This window comes from Mus musculus, chromosome 5 (assembly GCF_000001635.26).
Source record: "Mus musculus strain C57BL/6J chromosome 5, GRCm38.p6 C57BL/6J".
Lineage (NCBI taxonomy): Eukaryota > Metazoa > Chordata > Mammalia > Rodentia > Muridae > Mus > Mus musculus.
Window position 1 is genome coordinate 89,065,228 of NC_000071.6, and position 22,112 is coordinate 89,087,339.

Consider the following 22,112-nt stretch of genomic DNA (forward strand, 5'->3'; position numbering starts at 1 on the left):
TACTTACTGATGTGTTAAATGTTAGTAGTTAAGGTCTAGGTAAATAAATACCCTTAATTTTTTCTCTCTTTCTTTTCCTGTGCATAGGTGTGTGTGTGTGTGTGTGTGTGTGTGTGTGTGTGTGTGTGTGTGTGTAGATCAGAGGGAGGTATTTACTGCCTTTCTCTATTGTTCTCCACTTCATTTTTTTCAGACATGGTTGCTCAGTGAACCTGGAGCTCACTGAATGGCTAGGTTGGTTGGCTAGTGAGTGACAGGATGTGACTATCTCTGCCCACCCTTCTGGCTCAGGGGTTACAGACATGTGTCACAACACCTGAATTCTACCTGGGTGCTGGGGATTCCGACAGGTGCTTATGCATGGACAGCAAAGTCTTTGTCCACTGAGCCACTGCCCTTGCCCTGGCACTCTTAATGTTTAAATGTATAAAGATATTCTGAGACCAATAACTTTGGTAACTACCACTTTGTTGTATCTAACAGAGTCCATTATGCATAGGAGTAGATCAACAAATGTAGAATGAATGAATTAGCCAAACCAGGTGGTTAGGATATGAACCCAGTGAAAGCATCGTGATAATAGCTAAAAAAACAAAAATTGAAAGGGAAAGATACTAAACTCATTCATATGATATCTACCGTTTGTGACTTTGCTCTGTGGGTCCTCCAAGAATAGTGAGGTGGTCTTCTTGATCTTCTCCCTTTGCTGAGTTCATGACAATTCATTGTCAGAACTGGCTGGGTTATGCAACTGTAGAACCCTGTGTATTCTCACACATGGAGGATGAAAGTTTATTTATGATGAGGAAGCTACCAGGTGAAGGGTTACCATAGAGTCTGTGTGACTGTGGCTTTACAGGGGCCTTGTGAGGTAGACTAGATTACTTTGAAACTGATGGAGAGTCTTCCATGTAAACACACAATAAGGAACTATTATTAGGGCAAACAGTGCCTGGATATCATTACTGGAGACAGCAGAAAACCTAACGACTTGAATTAGCATGTCTGTGCACATGTGAGTGAGGGAGTGAGGGAGACATTCGGGAAAGCAAATGCAATATTCTAGTTGTGGATATCAATTTCAAAGTTAATAATAAAATTTCTTCTTGGCAGCAGCCGTGGAATTATACTTTGATGAAAATCCTGGCAGAATCTTCAGAAACAGGGCTTTTCTCCTTGTGGCAATCTGCAAGTCTGATGCTTATACTTGTCCTCGTCATTCAGATTTCATTTCTGCTCCTGCCCTTAAAACATCCTTTCTGTCTGTAGACCTTCACCCATCCTCTCACGAAGACCCCAAGACCCTTTATATAGATGTCTGTTCATCTGCAAAAGTTTCTGCCTTTTTATGTTCTAGAACTGAGATCTGGACGATTAGGCCCATTGTAAACGTGAATATTCAACCTGCAAATTCAAGCCTCTATTTCTGAAGACTCTGCTTGCAGCTTTCTTCTGCTCTGCCTCAAGTCCTTAATGTCCTGTGCGGACCCTGTCAATAGCCTCTCTTCCCCTGCCTTTGTTCTCACATTACAGAATTCACCCTTCACAGTCAACCTCCAGACCCACATTCTTATCACTCACTCTACAGTGTGTATACATCATTCTGCTCAGCACCCTGTAGTGAGTAACCTACTATTTCTAAGTCCAAGTTCCCACTTCCCAGGCTGGCTAATAACTGTAAGATTGAGCCCAAATCCTCTAATCTGCGTGCTGCTCCTTGGCTTGGTCTCTGTTGAACTCCACAAATCATTTTATTTTTCTGTTCTTGTATTAGAACCTCAAATAATTTAGGTCCTCAAGAACTTTGATTTCATGTTATTCTTGCTTCTTCAGCTGTCTATACTGATACGATTAGATTTACTATTACTAGAGGTCTTATTTCCTCCAAGGCGGCCAATTTCCCATACTTTCTTTACCCCTCTCCATCACCTTCAAACCTCTCCCTCTTTTATGTCCTTGTACCCATCCCCCACCTCTGCTGATCTTTCATTACATCATAATGTTTTTGCTTCCTTCACTGCTGACAAAGCACCCGAGGAGCCTGAAACACATCCCATTTATCTTTGTACGCCTGGTGCCAAGCATGGTGTCTGTAAACGTTGGACTGGACCAGTCTGTCCACCTGATGCTTGCATGACTAAGTTACTTGTTAACTGTGCACTTTCAACAACACTTCTACCTCTGTTGTTTCCTCTGCTTGGCTTAGAGAAGATCTAGGGATCCTCTTTAAAAGCTTAATCTGAAAACAAGAAGGGAAGTAGATCTTAGATAGTAGCTAGGCAGCATATATTTAACCAGAATGGACAGTATCCATTAGCCGAGGCTAACCTTTTAGATGGTTCACTTTTAGTTTGGGCTGTTCTGAAAATCCAAAGCATTATAATGATTAATGACAAACTTCTCAAAGTCATATAGATTTCCTTGTTGATACATGTTATGCTTTTACTCATCTATTTCATGGTTGTGATTATACCGCATAGGTCGGAGTATAATCATTGTTTTAATCATTAAAACAATTTTTTGAAATGAAAATATAACTATAATATATTCTCTCCCCTTTTCCCCCTTCTAACCCCTCCTTTGAATATCTACCTTGCTTTCTCTCAAAGTCATGATTCCCTTTTTAAAAAAGTATATATATACAAAGAGTTTCTACTGCTTGTTCACTAGACCATTCTGAGATGACTCAAGATGTCATGAAGGCAACTATGGTGACTGTCATTTTTGCAACATGGTTTCCACAAAGCCCTGGTGGCTCAGTGAAACTAAGTACTATGGTAGTCATGGGGTCTTTACAAGTAAATATTCCAGATCTTTTTCTTTCTGAGCACATATGAGGACTTGACTTCCTTGCCTGTTGAAAGTTAGGTGTGACCCCATGATGAGCAAATGTGAGTGGAGGTGAGTGATGTCCTCCCCAGAAGCTTCTAGAGCCGGTACCTGCTTGGCGATTGCCCTTTTGGCAGAGCAGCAGTGGTCTAGAGAAGAGAGGGATTGTGCATCAGGCACTTGGCCTTGGACCAGTGTTGAACTGGAGCGTCTGCCAGTCTCAGCTGCTCTCAGTGTGAGCGAGAAGCAAGCAGGGTAATCCAGGAGGGTCTGAGTTGCTCCTTCACTGGCCGGAAGTGTTTGTGCTCATCCCATCAGTGGGAGGACCAGAATTAAAGTCAGTCTTGCAGAGTCCTGATGGTACCTGTCCTGTCCAGTCTCCTTCTGCTCATCACTTTATCAGCTCTTGCATCTCCCTTCCTCCAGCTACGGGTTGTCCTGTCTGATAGCAGGAGCCGTGCTCACTGACTACTCCATTTCACTGTTTTGAGTTAGGAAACAAGATTCCTGGTTGTTTTCAATGACAGCCATCCAAGTGTTAATTTTTCTGGGATGCTTCTGGTTTTGTAAGGCTCACTCTTCACAATTCCAGGAAACTCCTGGGATTTGGACCACAATGGGCACCCCACTGTAACCTGTGGTCAGCGGTTACTTTAGAAAGTCCCAAACTCTTAGGTGTTCTGCAGGTAGTAACCATGGTTACAAGCATATGGTCTGGAAAGAATAACACCGACACCATTTTTGTGGAAGAACAGGGTAAATCCAATTATAAGGAGCAGTTTCTTTTAGGAAAAGCATTAGTTTAAAAATCGATTCTTCCAATAAACATTTGCTCTGGGCTCTTGGTTTAAGGAATAACCGTGAGTGTTGAGGCATATTGTGCTTACCCAATTTCCAAAGGACATCTTTTAGTATTTTCTTTCTATATTTCTGGGGAAGTGCATTATAATCTGTAAGGAAAACAAGCATACAGATATTGTTTCATGGTGTTTTATTAATTTATTCAGACTGCCAGTTCCCAGCTTCAGGCACAGTGCTGGGATGCTACCAAGTAGACCTGTTCGTGGTAAACTTATCCCGAGCAGAGTGAAACATGCCTTTAGATATGCAGCTCACAGCATGAGGATGAGAACCCAGAAACCATTTTAGAAGTGAAGAGAAAACAGGAGGCCTAGCATTTCCCACAACTGCCTGGCCTATGAGACTTGACTTCCGAGAACAATGTAGAGGAAGGCAGGCTTTGCTTGACTGCTGTAGAAGAGAGCTCTTGGTCTACTGAATGAGCTTTGCTGTGAAGAAGATATTGGCTTTAGATTTCGGAGACTTTTGGGTGACACTGGAGGGTATTGTTTTTTACAATCTGGTTATTTAAAAAAACAAAAACCAAAACCAAAAAACCATGATCAGATAGATCCTTCATTTTTCTTAAATTCAGACCATAAAGCTGCTTAGTGAAGATACGATCCTTTGAATGAGGATACATGATATGGGGCCTTTGCACACTTGATTTTGGAAGGGATGGAGACATCAGTGACTAGCTTTCAAGGGCTAGAGAATAATAAACCAAAGCAAAGGCCTGTGTTTTTGAGAAAATACATATGCCTTCAAAGAGGACCAACAGAAGTTATGTGTAGTTTAATGGACACTACCTCTTTATGAGTATGCGAACACTTCAGTTGGTACCTTGGTGTTGTATTCTCAATGAATCCTTAGTTCATGCACATTTTAGTGTAGCTGGGAGATCATGGCCAAAGACCCACTGTAAGAATGAACTGTATTGTGATTAGATGGGCCACTTCATTTAGTGGAAAATTTCCTGTCACCAAAAATACATATTCAGATATTGGGAAGTTGGCAGTATTTAGTTAGAATAGAAAATCAGCCTGGAGAGAAAGATCTCTGCCCCTTGAGTGTAATCCCGCAAGCCACATGTAAAATCAGGATGCCAAGCTTCCTGGGGGATCCTGGGATGCCTAAATTTATTGTATCCTCTGGACTGTTTTCCTGATCCCTAGAATGAGCCTGGGAGGGAATTCTGGTGCTTCACGGGAGGAAATTTTAAGTAAAGTCTGAAACTCATTCACATTACTCCTGATGTGTGTCTCTTTTCCTCTCCATTTCTTTGTCTTGGTTCAGCAGAAAATGGAGTTTGTAGAAATTACCTTTGTCCACCGGCTTAAGCAATGTTTAACCAGCATAACCCGGTGAAGCATTCTCCAGGTCTCTGCAGTGTCTGGGTTTTATTTTTGTGTGATGCTCTTTTGCCAACCACCTTACCCTCATCCATGCTACTAGGTAGGAAACATAGTCAGTCAGTGTCAGATGCTGAGTCAAATCCCACCATCTCCCTGCAGAAGATGTCAGTAAGAGCCATTAAAGGACTTTCTGTACCTGAGTCTGGGGATGAGGTTCAGTGTGTAGCGCATTTGCTTATCATCCGCGAAGCTCTGGCTTCCATCCCCAGTACCACATAAAATGTAGTGTGCCAATGAATGCCTGTAATTCTAACACTCTCATTGGGAGGCAGGAGGATCAGAAGGTTGACTTTCTCCTTGGATACACAACGAGGCTAGCCTGAGCAGACTGAGACCTCGTTACCACAACAACAACTGAAAACAATCCAACAAACAAAAACAAACCACTCCCTAAAAAACTCTGTAAACCTACAATGTGTTGTATGGAAGTAAGTTAGGTTCATCTGTGTAGACTCCCTTCCTCTTCCCTCTTGTTCCCTCCTGTCCCCTCCTGCCTCCTCCCTCTCCTCTCCCCTCACCTCCCTTCCCCTTCTGTGTTTCTTTATTTTCTTTTTTTTTTAATTGGGGATTAAATCTAAGCCTTATACATGCTTGGCAACTATTCTACCCCCTGAACTAGATTCCTCCACACCTTTCATTTTCATTTTGAGGAAAAGTCTCATTATGTTGCATAGGCTGGCCTTGAATATGCTCTGTGGCCCAATGAGACCTCAAACATGTGATCTTCCTGCCCTAGCCTTTTGAATAGCTAGGATTAAAGACATGTACTCCCAGTCTGAGGTATGTGTGGGTTTCTTTAACAGGTAACTACTGATGACCTTTGCCCTTAGTGAGGCATCTAGGGCTTTGATGGAAGCTGTCTATCACGTAGAAGTTTTCTCTGTAGTCACACAGTCGGCCTGATGTGACTCTACATCTCCTGTATAGTGAGTGATGGATCATACAGGTTCCTTCAGTGCTTCAGGCCCTCAGTGCTCATTTTCTGATGACTAAGACAGCTTCAACTCCCACCTCTGGAAGTGAACCAGAGGGCAACTTCCTTGTTCTTTGCACTCATCTCCTAAGACTGGAAAAATCTAAATGATGAGTTGATACCCAACCCCAACCGTGGCCATTCCTTGAGGTCAGTGAGGATCACAGAAAGAAAACAAAACTACCAATTATTGAATACTTGTGCAAGATACTAACTCATGTGTCTCTTTGTGTATTGCCTATAGCAGTCTTATCATGAGTTATTGTTCCATTTTCTAATCTTTTCTTATGCTAACTTTGTCTTCTTTCCATCTTACCATGCTGATATATCTGTAAAACTTTTTTCTGAATGTGTTCAGTAGGCTTATTCTGGAGAAGTGAGGTGTGAATCGCCATTCAAACTCTTCATCTAGCTCTCCCCACCCCTGACCCAGTTAAAATGATACTGGTCAGTGAACATCAGGCATGGATGGGTCATGCAGTGAACTATTCATATACCTTTAGAGCTTCTTAAAATTAGATATATAGATATGACTTAGAAGTAGGACACTTCCAACTGAGAGGAGCAAGCAGCTTGGTGACAATTTTGCTTTTCAAATAGAAAATCCTGGCGTTTACCTAGCATAGTCAAGGCCCTGGGTACAATCTCTAGTTCCATGTGCACACATGCATACATGCACAGAGAAGTAAGAAAATAATACTAGACCTACCTTTGTTGCGACCAGAATTCCCCAAGTTATCTCTGGAATCACTGGAGGCTACGGGTTGTCATACCTTTGGACCCTAGCTGTCATTTCTATTGAAGGCAAGCATATGGACTTGTGCATATCACAGGTTTATTTGTTTCTTATCTTCATCCTGTTAGATTTCAGGCACTTTAATCTTGAAAGCCTATAGGACCATGTGAGCCTGAATGCATTTGTGTCTTCTGTCCCCTGCTCCTAGCATTGGTGTGTATGTGTGCGTGTGCGTGTGTGTGTGTGTGTGTTTGATTTGTATTGATTGGTTGTGCCCTGAGATCAGTTAAACAGAATGCAGTCTGAAAGGCATGGGGAGAAAAGTGTATGTGGCAGCCACTATCAGTGTTTTTCCTAGGTTTTGTGATTCATGGACCAGAGAAGAAAACTTGGGCCCAGAGAATGTGTGCTAACATTCTGTCATTCTTTGTGTACACCCATCTTTCTCTCTACATATGCTCAGTCACTGTATCCACACTTCAATATTTATTTGGTCTCAGATATAGGATTAGAACGTGGCTTGCCTTATACACATATACGTGCTTCTCAGCTGTAAGGGATTTTTGCTGACTACTGCTACACATTAGAATTATTGACAATTCAGACAGAGCTGGTGGGAAAATATACCTAGCTGCAGTTTTTTTAATATTATGTAAATAGTATTTCATGGAGGATGTTAAACTATTTAAAATATAATTCTATTTCCTATAAAATGTTCAGTCTCCATGTTTGATTTAATTCAGTGAGATTTCCTAAAGTTGGCCAGTAGTCAGTGTTCCTACTGGCTCTCATGATATGAGCTCATTTAATAAAAACTTACATAAAATATGCTTATGATACACTCTTACTAATGTATTATGTCAAAATCTTATCAAATTGAAATATACAGAAAGACCTCTCCATTCTCTTCTTCTTGAATTTGTTTTTGAGGGATCTTTCACTGTGTAGCCCAGGCTGGCCTTGAACTTACAGCTCTTCTGCCTCAGCCTCCCAAGTGGTGTTTTTGCAGGCACACTCTCATACCAGCATCAAACACACTTTGAGTGAAGAGCTAGCAGCTCTCTCTTATCTTCCTACTTCCCAGGGCTGTCTTTGTAACAAATATTTAGTGGCTTTTCCTTTGTCTTCTCCCTTTTTTCATGGCCATCTTCATGTCTCTATATGATTTTCAGTTGTAGATATTGTCTGTTAATATACTCCACAGGGGGAAATATTATTTGTATACTTCCTTCTTCCAATTAGACTATTGTTATTTTTAGTTCCATTATAAATAACTTTTACAATTTGGAGTAAAATCCTCATACTTCGGTTTCTTTATGTAGCAAGATTGATAGAATGTTTTGACTTCTTGTCAAGGACATCAACATCCATGCCCTCCCTCTTCCCTCTCCTCACTGCTGATGTTACTGGACTCTGTCATTGCTCCTCTACATTCCGATGTCAATACTAATCACACCTATGTTCCTATCTCTCTCCATCCAATGCTGTGCCTTCTGTCAGCTGAATGTAATGCTGAGAATCCCTAAACAGAATTCATATTATGGCTATGTTAATATAGTTCAATCTAAGGTTTAGATGAGCTCTGTAAGAATGTTTTTTGAGAATATTTATTTTAAGCTGTGGCTTTAAAGTGAATTTTTAAAAACTCAGTTTTCTTCAGTGTGTGTGTACAAGGGAGAGGTGTGCATACAGTGTGCACGTGGAGGTCAGAGGACAACTTTGTGGGGTTGGTTTTCTCCTTCCTTCCACACTTGTATGGGTGCTGAGCACTGAACTCAGGTTTCAAGGCTCATGTAGCCTTTAGCCACTGAGACAGCCCACAAGCCTTTACATTGATCTAAAAACAGAAAAAAGTACATTATTATGCTGTTAAGCTCATATCCCAAAGACATGAATAACTGCAGGATGCTTTGGCAGCACCTTTGAGCAGGTTCCATTTTTGATCTCCTGTCCTGTCCCCACCCCCACCCCCAACCCATAGTTGTCAGTTGTTGCCTGGGCCTGCTGCATGGTGGATAGTGGGTTGCTGACTGACTTCTCTTGCTGTCTTGAGTAGAGATGATTGGTCTCTTTTTTTAAAGTTTATTTCCTCATTTTGTTAAATTATACTACCAGGAAATATTAACACTTTTGGAACATTTAGCCCCAGATTGCCTTTATCATTTTTTCCTAGTCAATTTATGATTTGGAAAGACTAGAATTTTTTTCAGGAGCCTGATATTATCTTCTTCATGAAGCACTCACTTCTGATGCTTAAGAAAACCCAGCATGTTGATTCTAGGTAGGGAAAGGATGGTATTCTCTTCAGTTTTGGTGTAAAGGTTTTTGAGAATTCATCTGTAGAGGAGACTATTTTCTACTATTTTATTTTTCAGCTGGTGTGTGTGTGTGTGTGTGTGTGTGTGTGTGTGTGTGTGTGTGTGTGTTGAGGGGCCCTTGTGATCTGAAGAAGCTTTCCCATTAGCTTGCCTTATTATTGATAATGGCCTTTCCATCTTTATCCTTGTTCTGGTTTAATCACATTTCCTATAATTGCATTTTGACATTATTGACTCCATCTTCTCTGTCTCTGATCTTTTCTTTATATGCTCTGGCTTTGTTCTCCATCTCGCCCTTTGCAAGATTTCTTATTCTTTTCTAACTCAGGTTGAGGGATTTTTTTTGTGTGTGTGTTTATATGAATGTTATATGATGTTTAAAGCAATTGGTTTTTTTTCTAAACCTTTTCTTTGATCTCTTTTTTAGAGCATTTTGCCTCTGTTATAGATATAAAATAATTTTAGATCTCTATAAACGATTACGAATTTTTATTTTAAGTTTTCTAAATTAAATGTTTTTCTAAATTTTTTGTTTATTTTTATTCATGGAGTATATTAAAGTTTTGAATTTTCTTTTAAATTTCTGCTGATAATTTTAAAAATAGAATTTCAATATAGTCCATGTAGCTTTGACCTTGCTGTGTAGTTAAGAATTACCCCACATGTGGAAATTCAAGCATGAGTAGACATCAGGCTTCCATTGTCCATCCATTTTTAAGAAGGAGTATTTGACTTAGAGTGGGCAGGAAGTCTTGTCCCAAGTCTTCTGTAAGTTTATGGAATTCAGAGGGCATTGCTCTGAGGCCCAAGCACTGAACTACTTAGCAAAGAGCATCCATTCAAGTGCAGATGCATTGGCTGCTGCTGCGTATTCTGCCCACTAAGATGGAGTTCAGGGTGGGCATGGGACATCTCCCAACCCATCCCTTTCAGCTTGCAGCTTGCATCTTGCTTCTGAGGGGCTCTACCTGGACTGTTGGGTGTCTACTTCCTCAGAGATGTTCAGGATGTCTTTGTGACTCTGTGTCCCTCTTTGAATACTTGACGTTGCCATTTTGACATAGCATGAATGGTGTCAGTTTTAACACAGTGGCTGCTTTCCTTCTTGGAGCATTTTTGAAGTCTTTTGTCTGTGTTGTTCTTTCTCCACTTCTTCTCACTGATCTAGCTGTAAACTTCTTCTCCTAGTGTTAAAAAAAAAACTATGAAGGATGAAAAGAAACCCATTCATTTAAGATGTCAGCTCAGTCTGCCATCTTGAATTGGCAGCCTTCTTAAACATTTTAATCTTAGACATTTCCCCAAAACATAGAATTCCCCTGATAATCAAAAAGGTGACATTCTACTCTATCATGGATCTAGTATCTATCTACACGGAAGAGAAAAAGCCACACTTAGGGAGGTAACCAGTGTGGACAATCCTCTCCCGAAAGGCAGGGCGACAGGAGCCTGGTGAAGTTCTTCTCTACCTTGGCTTAGGAGAATTTAGAGGAAATTACTTTGAGTCAGAGCCTGTATGAAAGGAGGCAGTGATTTGGTGATTATATCGACCTAGTCTGCCCTCTCTGTGTACCCTTTGCCCAGCTAGCACAGGCTTGCTGGAGGTTTTCTTTCTGTTTTTGTGAGATTTGAAGGTTGTTGTGCATGCTTTTACCAGTATTTTTGGATGGATTCAATTCGGTTGGCCCATTGCTTCACACTATATGTGAATATGGGCCTTGACCATATGTGTACAAATAGCTATGCATGGATATTTGCATGTGAGGCACACACAGATTATTGCAATAACAACTGCTGTGGCCACAAGGACTGCAAATGCCACAGAGCAAAATGCCACAAAGCATTTGTAGCAGGTTTCCTATTTTGGATATTATCTAATTGTGTCAGCTTCTCATTACTTTGTCACCTGAGTAAATTTTTTTAATTAGATATTTTCTTTTTTTTTTCTTTTTTTTTTTTTTTTTGGTTTTTTCGAGACAGGGTTTCTCTGTGTTGCTCTGGCTGTCCTGGAACTCACTCTGTAGACCAGGCTGGCCTCGAACTCAAAATCCGCCTGCCTCTGCCTCCCGAGTGCTGGGATTAAAGGCGTGCGCCACCACGCCCGGCTTTTTTTCCAATTTTTTATTAGGTTTTTTCTTCATTTACATTTCAAATGCTATCCCGAAAGTCCCCCAAACCCTCCCCCGCCGCTCCCCTACCCACCCACTCCCACTTCTTGGCCCTGGTGTTCCCCCGTACTGGAGCATATAAAGTTTGCAAGACCAAGGGGCTTCTCTTCCCAATGATGGCTGACTAGGCCATCTTCTGCTACATATGCAGCTAGAGACACGAGCTCTGGGGGTACTGGCTAGTTCATATTGTTTTTCCACCTATAGGGTTGCAGACCTCTTTAGCTCCTTGGGTATTTTCTCTAGCTCCTCCATTGGGGGCCCTCTGTTCCGTCCAATAGATGACAATGAACATCCACTTTTGTATTTTCCAGGCACTGGCATAGCTTCACATGACACAGCTATATCAGGGTCCTTTCAGCAAAATCTTGCTGGCGTCTGCAATAGAGTTTGGGTTTGGTGGCTGATTATGGAATGGATCCCTGGGTGGTGTAGTCTTTGGATGGTCCATTCTTTCATCTTAGCTCCAAACTTTGTCTCTGTAACTCCTTCCATGGGTGTTTTGTTCCCTATTCTAAGGAGGAATGAAGTATGCACACTTTGGTCTTCGTTCTTATTGATTTTCTTGTGATTTGCAAATTGTATCTTGGGTATTCTAAGTTTATGGGCTAATATCCACTTATCAGTGAGTGCATATCAAGTGACTTTTTTGTGATTGGGATACCTCACTCAGGATGATATCCTCCAGATACATCCATTTGTCCAAGAATTTCATAAATCCATTGTTTTTCATAGCTGAGTAGTACTCCATTGTGTAAATGTACCACATTTTCTGTATCCATTCTTCTGTTGAGGGACATCTAGGTTCTTTCCAGATTCTGGCTATTATAAATAAGGCTTCTATGAACATAATGAAGCATGTGTCCTTATTACCAGTTGGAATATCTTCTGGGTATATGCCCAGGAGAGGTATTGCTGGATCTTCCGGTAGTACTATGTCCAATTTTCTGATCAGTCCACCAGACTGATTTCCAGAGTCATTGTACAAGCTTGCAATCCCACCAGCAATGGAGGAGTGTTCCTCTTTCTCCACATCCTTACCAGCACCTGCTCTCACTTGAATTTTTGACTTTAGCCATTCTGACTGGAGTGAGGTGGAATGTGAGTAATGGTTTTATGGTTTGTGTGTGTGTGTGTGTGTGTGTGTGTGTGTGTGTGAGAGAGAGAGAGAGAGAGAGAGAGAGAGAGAGAGAGGGAGAGAGAGAGAGAAGAGGGAGGGGAGGGAAGAGAGGGGGAGGGAGAGAGTCAGACAGACAGAATTTTAAATATTTAAAACATTACTTTAGATCACAGTAAAATTGAAACACTCATCACCATTATTAGAAAGTAAGTCATCATGGATGAAAGGACTTTTGCTCTTTCTGGTTGTTTATTTGACTTTGAAATGTCTGGCATTGGACCCAGGGAAAACTCACAAGTAGTCAGAATATCAAAGCAGGAAAGCCCAGAGTGCAGGAGTTGGGCTTAAACAGATCATCCACAGGGGCTGGTAGCAGAGATACGAAGGAGTGGAGAGTGGTTTATTAAAGACCAAGACTTTGTGGTGCTGGTGTGTGTGACACTGGCACCTGACCTCTGTGTATAGCCAGCTCTCCATATAAAGGCATTGCCTTTCCTTGCTCCATACATTAAGAATGAATGACTTCAGCTTTTGGCCGAACTTCACTCTTACTTTGATAGTTATGTGAGTCTTTTGATGTCTTCTTTCTATCAAACTTACCACACCTTCACATTGGTCTCGTGGTTTGAGTCACTTCAGGTGCTCTGGCTTTTCTCTGCCCCAGGCTCTCTTGACTTTCAACTGAACTCCCCACACCTGCCTTTTCCCTCACATCCTTGGTTTTCCCTTGCAGGTTTCTCTCCAGTCTTACTGCTTCTGAATCCTGTTGTGCTACCAGCAGACTGACTTTGGCCACCTTGGTGCTATCTTTCTGCCCTGTGGCTTCTGAGCTCATTACACATTCCTTCCTTGTTTACTTCAAGCTTTCCATGTCTAAGGGCTCCTGAGAGTGCATGCAGTGAACGGCTTCCCCCCATAAGACATGGATTTAGCACAGTTGCCTTAATAGCATTTCTAAGTGGAGGTCAAACAACCCACTCATTATTTTTCAAAAATATTTATGAAGTGAAATCATGCTTTGGGCTAGACCTATGAAAAAGACAGTATAAGAGTCTTGGCTTTGGTCTTAAAATTTGTTAAATCACGAACAAACAATAAAATTGGATTAAAAAAGAATTGAAAAACAAAATGATCAAAGATATCAAAATTGATCCTTCTTAGTTATGAAATTCCTTCAAAGAGCTCCAAATGACTGGTAATAGTTTTGACTTTCCTTAGTCAAATATTTATATTCTACAGATTTCTACATTTTATGTGAAGAGTGAGGCCTGGGAATGGAGGTCTCAGAGACCATTTTTTTTTAATTCTCTTTTTCTGGATAACCTGCTGTCATAGAAAACAAGACCATTTCTTTTAGGCTTTCTCAGTCTATGTCATTATATGGATGACGTTCTGTTTCTCCTTATTCCATGGTTGAAATGGGAAGCTATTACAAATGTAGTAACTTTGGTGTAGAAAACTAAGGCCAGAACATTGGTTGCATGCACAGTATGGAGTTTTACAACTAGAATGTGACTATGAAGGAGGGCATCCAGAAGTATGTACTTTTATTGTTTCACAATCATATTGCTAATGCTTTTCGTATTTTGTTTGCTTTGTTGGGGAGAAAAGGGTTTTATTTGGCTTCACTTCCATATCCCTGTTCATCACTTAAGGAAGTCAGGACAGGGCAGGATCTGCTTACTGGCTTGCTTCCTACCTTATAGAGTCCAAAACCAGCCGCCCAAGGATGGCCTCACCCACAGTGGACTGAGCCCTCCACCATTGATCACTAGTCAAGAAAATGCTTTGCAGCTGGGTCTTACCTGTGGAGGCATTTTCTCAGTTGAGGCTCCCCCTTGTCTGATGACTCCAGCTTATGTCCAGTTGACTTACATATTCAATGTCACCGTGTTTCACTCTTTCTCCTTGTTAGACATGATGAAGATTATGTGTTGATCCAAATACTACAGAGGCAGGTTTTCTTTTCTGGGGAGGTAGGATTTATAGAGGACCAACTTTAAATTATGGCATTACCCTTTGCCATGTGGTCATGAACTTACCATCCTGGAAGTTCACGTGTGTATACATCGAGTGGTACAAATGATACATACATGAGTATTCCAGCATTGATATGAAAATTAAGATGTGCAATTCCTGCTCTGCAGGAAGTGGTGGGTCAATAAGCATGCAGAGCACACTAACTAGCTGAGCTTGGGAGATGTCCATCTCTAAGAGAATGAACAAGATCAAAGGAGGGGAGCATCATCAGGCCTGCCCCATCAAAGCACTGAGCTCTTGGGTCTGAGCACATGGTAGTACAGACATGACATCATGCTGGGAATTGTGGCAGTGTGCATACCTCCTACAAAGTTTTTTTCCAAAGGTCAAATTTCCTTTTACTCACCTCAACACCCTAAATGGTTTCCCTAATGTTGGTATTCTGTCTAAACTCCACCCCCACATTTCCTGGCAGCAGTCAGGTAAGCTCCTCCCCACAGTTACCTGGCAACAGCCAGGTAGGCTTGGCCCAGTTTAAAAGGGGCTGCTTGGCCCCTCCTTTCTCTTACCCTCTTGCCTCTCTCTTGCCCCTTGTGTCCCCTTTCTCCCATTCCTTTTTCCCCCTCTCTCCATGTGGTCATAGCTGGCCTCTACTTTTCTACTCTCCCCTTCTCTCTGCCTTTCTCAGCCTCTACTACCCTCCTAATTCTCCTCTCCATGCCCTGAATAAACTATTCTATACTATACTGGTGTGTGTCTGGTCCCTCAGGGGGAAGGGATGCCTCAGCATGGGCCCGCAGGGGCACCCCCTTCTCCTACACCCTGCTAGAACATATTCTTACAGCTCTTTCTCTTTTTATGATCACAACACCTACTTCCCAGTAATTCTAAAGGCTGGGGACCAAACTATAAGGCTTTAAAAAAATAAACTAAGTTTTTCTGTGGCCCGGGGCAGTGAAAATCAGATTCATACCTCTGAATTTTTGATAAATTCAGGAATTTATGATTACCTAGATTTATTTATATGTCTTATAGTATATAAGCTACCTTCCTTATTTACTTTCAAAACTCTATTTATTTATAGTGCAGGAAAACACACAAGCACTGATCTAGGGTTCCAACCTTTACTGTTTATTTGGAGACCTCACGAGATTGCTCAGGTTGGCCTTAAATTTGAAATTCTCCTGCTTCAGCCTGTGGAGTAACTAGGATTACAGGTATACCCCATGAGTCTTAGGAGCTTGTGGGTTTTGCTTGTTTGTTTTTTATGATGAAATTGTTTCGTTACTCATGTGAATAAATAATCTAGTCTGGTTCCTAGGCTATGAAGTCCTTGTTTTAGCTTGTCCTTTGTGCTGTATTAGCTTTCTATGTAGGTATGAGGTAAGGTGGGGGTTAATCTCTTGTTGCATTATATAAACATTTGCATTTTATGCACACATTTAAATATTTCCCTATGCCATGCATTTCTTCACCTCTTTTTAATGTATCCAATAAATATAATTGCAAAGGACTTTAAAAATTGCTACACATATACTAAAGAATAACAGCGATTTTCAAACAGTACAGAGTGTAATTAATTTTTATAGAAACAGTATGTACCTGCCAAATGGGTACTTTGAAAAATGAAACCATTTTCGACTGTGTGAAAAGGCTTGGGAATGTGATTCTCCACCACTTTCTTTTCCTTATAGCCAGAAAACGGTGATATGGAAATTAATTATGACTGTGAACCCAAGGCTGGTTCTTCTCTTTTCAAAACACCACACTTTAGAAGCAGCATTTCCTTTGGGCCAAGAACAATCTCAAGACATTTGAATGTCCTGGATTTTAGCTGGAAAGAGGATTTGAATGGAGTCTTGAGTAAGTTACCACCGGTCTTCAAAGGCGGCAGCTCAAGGATGTGCTTCTGTGCTAACCATTGGTGCAAAAAGGGGGTAGCTTTCTCTAATTCCCTTGCTTGCTAAGTATTGCAGTGTAATGAGCTTATATTACAGGCTCCAACTCTAAATACAGAGCACTGATTTATTCTGACAACATGTCCTATCGAATATCTGTTGCAAAATGTACACAATACTTCATTGTTAGGGGCCTGTTGTGTAACAGCTTCCTGGGTTTGTTAAAATCCACACACAGATTTCTGGTTCCCACATCCAGTCTAATTTGTAATCTCTTTAGGCTCTTGCCCTGTCTTCTTTGGTTTTGGTAATATGTTTCTGTGGTCAACGTGAATTTCCAAAACAAAGTTATTTACTGACTTGGTTGTATAGGTGAGGAATCAGAAGAAAAGCCAAATATTCTTTGTGCGTGTGTATGTGCGTGTGTATGTGCGTGTGTATATGTGCGTGTATGTGTGTGTGTGTGTGTGTGTGTGTGTGTGTGTGTGTGTGTGTGTAGTGAAGGTGCTAATTTAATGCTTTCCTTGATATAGGCAAGGTGACAGTGGTGGCTTGCAACAGGGCAAGTTGCCAGAATGATAGTTCTGACTTGACCCTCACAGATGTGCCATCAGCTCAGATTCCCGGTAGCACACACTGCCTGCCAAGATGAGTTTTTGTTTTGAGTGGTGGTTCTCCATTTTTACCACACTCCAGTGCTACATGGAAGGTTAGATAAAACTCCTTTTTTCTTTGTCCCATGCCCAGAGTTTGGTTAGCGCTTGGGTGGGGTGAGCATCAGAATTTGGGTTCTAATGAGTAGTGCTGCAGTGATGTGGATATTACTGGTCCTGGGTCTTCACTTTGGTTACCATGGACACAGAGTATTTGGTTGACTGCAGGTGTTGGGGGAGTGAGGATGCTGCATTTGATAGGGAAAGAGATAGGAAAAGATTAAACAATTTCGGGCATCTTACCTAGTGTCCTAGGTTTGTTGGCCTTGGAGCTGTTACAATATGTGTTATAAAACTGAACATTCGTAGTAGTTATTTTTATTACTAGAAATTAAATGAAGTGCAGGAAGGGCAGTGGATTTTATTGTTAACACCAGCCTTCTCTTCCTTCTCTGGTTCCTGCATCCTTCTTCAGACTGTGCCTTTTTCTGGCCCTCTACAAAGAACGACTAGAGATTAGCCACAGGATAGGTGAAGCAATTAGACTGGATTTGTTTCCTTGGCAAGGCTGTTATGTCAATCAAGTTTACCATTATAGTAAAAGCCCATTGTTTTGGCTTTTTAACTAGTCAGGCTTTATGGCAAGAAAGACAGTGATGGGTTCAAATATGCCTTACAATGTTTATCCTAGATTTCCAAAGCAAATCCGTTTCATTAATCTGTTACTCAAGGGATTTAATTTATTTAGTTTTCAAATGATGACATTACTACCCCTTAAATAAAACAAATGTACTAATTAGAAATCAGCCTGACCTGCTTATCAATGAAGACTGCACCTAACTTGTGTGTTTGTGATTAGATTGCCCAGCCTCCATTGATTAGGAATGAATGGTTCATATTTCTCATTCAGGAAGAAACTCTCATCCAGGTAGTGCCAATGACCAGCTTTAAAAAGAAAAAAAGCACAAAGATAAGCCTACCCCCTTCCCCATTAGGTTCTATCTCAGCATTATCTGGGGGTGTTCAAGTCTGTTCCTGGAACCTTTTGAGTCCAGTGGACACTAGAACTTCAGCATGCAGTTCAAAGCATAAAATGCTGCCTTCAACAAGACTCGTGTAATTTTGCTTATGAAACACTTTGTCAGATGTTACTTTTTTTTTTTTTTAAATAATGCCCTGTGCTCAAATTTTCCTAGAATAAAACATTCTGCCAGGTAAAGGATTTAAGAGATCTAGGCCATGCTTACTCAATGAAACGCAGCCGACTGGAAAGTACCCCGTCCTCCTGGCTCAGAACATTAGGTCTTTTCTGATGTTGTGGTTCAAAGAGATTATATTATTTAAAGAGCTGCTGGTACACGGACATTAACTTACCAGATGCAGATTTCCATCTTTTGTAACTTTGTATGTTGGAGTTTCTTTCTGAAGGAATTCATGTCTATGAGGATTGGTTTCAAGCCAAGAGTAAGTGGTGCTTGAACTCAGTGCTTTTCAACCTTCGCCCTCTTGCTGGGAAGACTTGCCTGAGTCAGGTCATTGAGGATTAGTAAGAAATGCGTTGCTCAGCACTGTGCAAGGGCTGGCTCAAGCACCTTGGCTTTGAAGTGTTACTCTTTGCTTCATAAGCCTAGAAATTTCAGGTCCCACTGCAAAATGGAAGCCCAGGGTCCTGTTGATTGCCACAGTCTCCCCGCAGTTTGCCAGCCTGCTGCTCTTCTGGACATCCGTTCTGTTGTGTCTAACAGTGTCTAGAATAGTTGGATAGATTATTCCAGTGGTTTTGACCTCTTGCTGTTGTTGGAAGATTGGTGCTATGACATATGTCCTGTCCAGTTCATCCTTCTACTTGAAGAAGTCTGGCATGTCGTGTTGATTTTAGCCTGCTGGTAGGAATAGTGGTCAGAGAGCCCATGACAAGACTACTTTGAAGCAAGGACTGTGGATTCTGGGCCAGATACCCACAAGGGGAACTATTTGTGACCAAATGTCTCTCGGGAAGAGGAGTACAGGTAGCTTTTCTGGGTGATCAGAAGGGGTGGTATGCTTGGAAGGGTAGCTGAGGCCAAGGGTAGAGGGTGGCCAGGCATGTACCCAGGACTGGCTCTGTTGGTGATAGGTAGGAACTGTGTCTGTGGGTAAAAAGCAATGCAAAGGGGGGCAGTAGACTAGATGTGTGTAAAACACAGTGAAATAAGTAAAACACAGCTAGAAAACAGGATTTATACTTCCTGGTTTAGATGTTTCATGATTTATCTTAACACGAGACATAAGCAGGCGATAAGATGAAGAATTTGGGATTTTATATACTTTCCACTTAGCTATGTTATAATCCAGCCTGGGTTCAGGAGAACTCACTGGAAGGTAATGTGTTTAAAAGGCTCTTCTCCATTCTCATTCTCATCTCCCAGTGTTTAGAATAAGCTCGACCAAAGCCTGTACCCTTGAGAAGAAGTCTCTGATCAGAGTTCACTTATGTTTTTCCAGGCAGCCCAGCCATGACCCACAGGAATCTGACATCCTCCAGTCTCAATGACATTTCTGATAAACCAGAGAAGGATCAGGTAAGCAGAGACTTCCTTTCTTTGGGATTTAAGACTGGCCATGTATCTAAGGGATGCTGGGTTGGCTTAGAGAGAGTGGTTGTCACCGCTAAAATGGACCACCATTATGTGAGGAAGCGAGTCTGATCTTTTTCTAAGGAAGAAAGCAAGCTGTGTGACTCAGAGAAGCAAGTGACTCTTGGCTTTGGCCGTGATGTGCATTCTCCTGTTCCTTTTAGATTAGGAGCTGGAATTAGCTGAGTCCGCACATAGTAATAACCTTTACCTTGGGTTTGTTGTAGAGATTAAATGAGGGTATTTTATGAAAAAGTGTTTTGGTGTACTATGAAAGGCTGGCTGAGTGGTCCTGGTGATTGGCAATTTGGGGGAGGGGATGTTCATCAGGTAAAGGTATTGCTAATGTCACATCAGTTCTCTGTGTGTGACCACATATCATAAGCATCCATTCATAATGAAGAGCAGAGAGTTTAAATCGCTGCTGTTTTTTCTTTTGAAAAGAGTATGGTGAAAACTGAGTCATTTTCTTAATTGGCTGGATGTCTACAGAGACATTATATTTCAACAACATAATATATTGATACTTCCTGATGAGAAAAAAAATCTCAAGACTTCAAAGAAATGAAAGTTCCAGGTTTTAAGGCAACAAAGGGGCCACTTGGTAGCATGGTCTTTGTGCACACATGGTGATGATCTGAGTTCAGTCCCCAGGACCCAAATGAAAAACAAAACAGCCAAGTGCTGCTAAGCACACTTGTAATCCTAAGGCTGGGGAGGTAGAGACAGGGGGGTCCCTGGGATTTGCTGGACAGCCAGTCCAGTAAGATCAGTGAGTTCCAGGTACAGTGAGAGGCACTGTCTCAAAATAAAATAGTGAGTGATTGATGAAAACATCCCGTATCAACCTTTAATCTTTACACATATGCTTACACACACACACACACACACACACACACACACACACACACAAATACACACATGCATATATACACCTACATATACACATATACACATACAAACACATACATAATATACATATACACAGATACACAAACATACACATGCACACACATATATACACACATGCATATGTACACATACATATACACATACACAAACGCACACACACATACATATCCACACATATATATACACACACATATACACACATACATATACGTATATACACACACATTCTTCCCCCATACATTGAAAAAAATTCACAAATGTATACACACAAACCTCTGCATATACACACTCATACACACGTATATACACATATACACACACATTCTTCCCCCATACATTGAAAAAAAATTCACAAATGTTGTAGACACACAAACCTCTGGACATACACACTCATACACACATCCTTCCTTCATACATGCATATATTCACAAATACTGTAGCTCTGAACATGCATATACATACATATATACACATACACACACACACACACACACACACACACACACACACACTCTGACTGAGTTACAGGATAAATATTAGGGGACATAATTGAGAAAATATGGTTTGATACTTGTTTCAAAACTAGGTATGTAATGGGCCCAGCTTTCCCCCTGTCAAGTGGAAAAAAATAGTACTTGATATGTTTGTCAGAAAACCAAACATCTGGTTTTTGCTCTTATAACCTCCTCTTATGTCCTTTGCTATAACACAGTACAGAATTCTAGTTGGCTTCATGCTTAGCACACTAATGCTATCGTCCCCATGGCCTAATTCTTTATCTCTGTCTCCTTAAGTAGGGTAGCTTTGGTAATTTTTTTTTCATATTTTGCTATTTTTTTCTACAAAAAGCAATATTTATGACAGTGTTCTTTTTAAACTGGCAGTCCTTATAGTAATGACAGAGTTTTATAGGCCTTGGTGAAATCTCCAAAGTACAGGAAAGGTAAAATTACTCTCTTATGTATGAAATGGCTTCTTGGAGTGGTTCAACCTTCTCATCGACACTTCCTTAAAAGTCCTTCAGACCCAGATATAGCTGTCTCTTGTGAGGCTATGCCGGGGCCTAGCAAACACAGAAGTGGATGCTCACAGTCAGCTATTGGATGGATCACAGGGTCCCCAATGGAGGAACTAGAGAAAGTATCCAAGGAGCTAAAGGGTTCTGCAACCCTATAGGTAGAACAACAATATGAACTAACCAGTTACCCCCCCCGCCCCCAGAGGTCGTGTTTCTAGCTGCATATGTACCAGAAGATGGCCTATTCTGCCATCATTGGAAAGAGAGGCCCATTGGTCTTGCAAACTTTATATGCCTCATTACAGGGGAACACCAGGGCCAAGAAGTGGGAGTGGGGGGGTGGGGGGGAGGGTATGGGGGGACTTTTGGGATAGCATTGGAAATGTAAATGAAGAAAATACCTAACCTAATTAAAAAAAAAAGGCCTTCATTTGCCCAGACCTGATTTCTAGCAGAACCTTTGCAGATGCTCTTCTTCCCATTTCCTGTCAGTTCGCCATGCTCTCTGTGTCATTTCCCTCCTTTTCCCTGTGGATTAGATGCATAATAGGTTTCTAGCAAGTAGAGTTTGACATTTCCCCAAGATCGCGTGTCTTCCTTATGTTTATCTGCTGGTGTTTCTGGGAGAGGGCTTTCC

The 22,112-nt window shown here is 41.2% G+C and overlaps 1 protein-coding gene across 11 annotated transcripts in view; it reads left to right on the forward strand.

Annotated features, from left to right (window-relative positions):
• The window catches only part of Slc4a4 (solute carrier family 4 (anion exchanger), member 4), a 445,799-nt gene that overhangs the window by 271,370 nt on the left and 152,317 nt on the right, over window positions 1-22,112 (forward strand). For all 11 annotated transcript variants that reach the window (XM_030254704.1, XM_017320995.2, XM_006535136.4 and 8 more), the window contains one exon: window positions 19,415-19,491. In XM_030254704.1, the coding sequence (XP_030110564.1) occupies window positions 19,415-19,491 (77 nt within the window). The remainder of the gene's footprint in view (window positions 1-19,414; window positions 19,492-22,112) is intronic.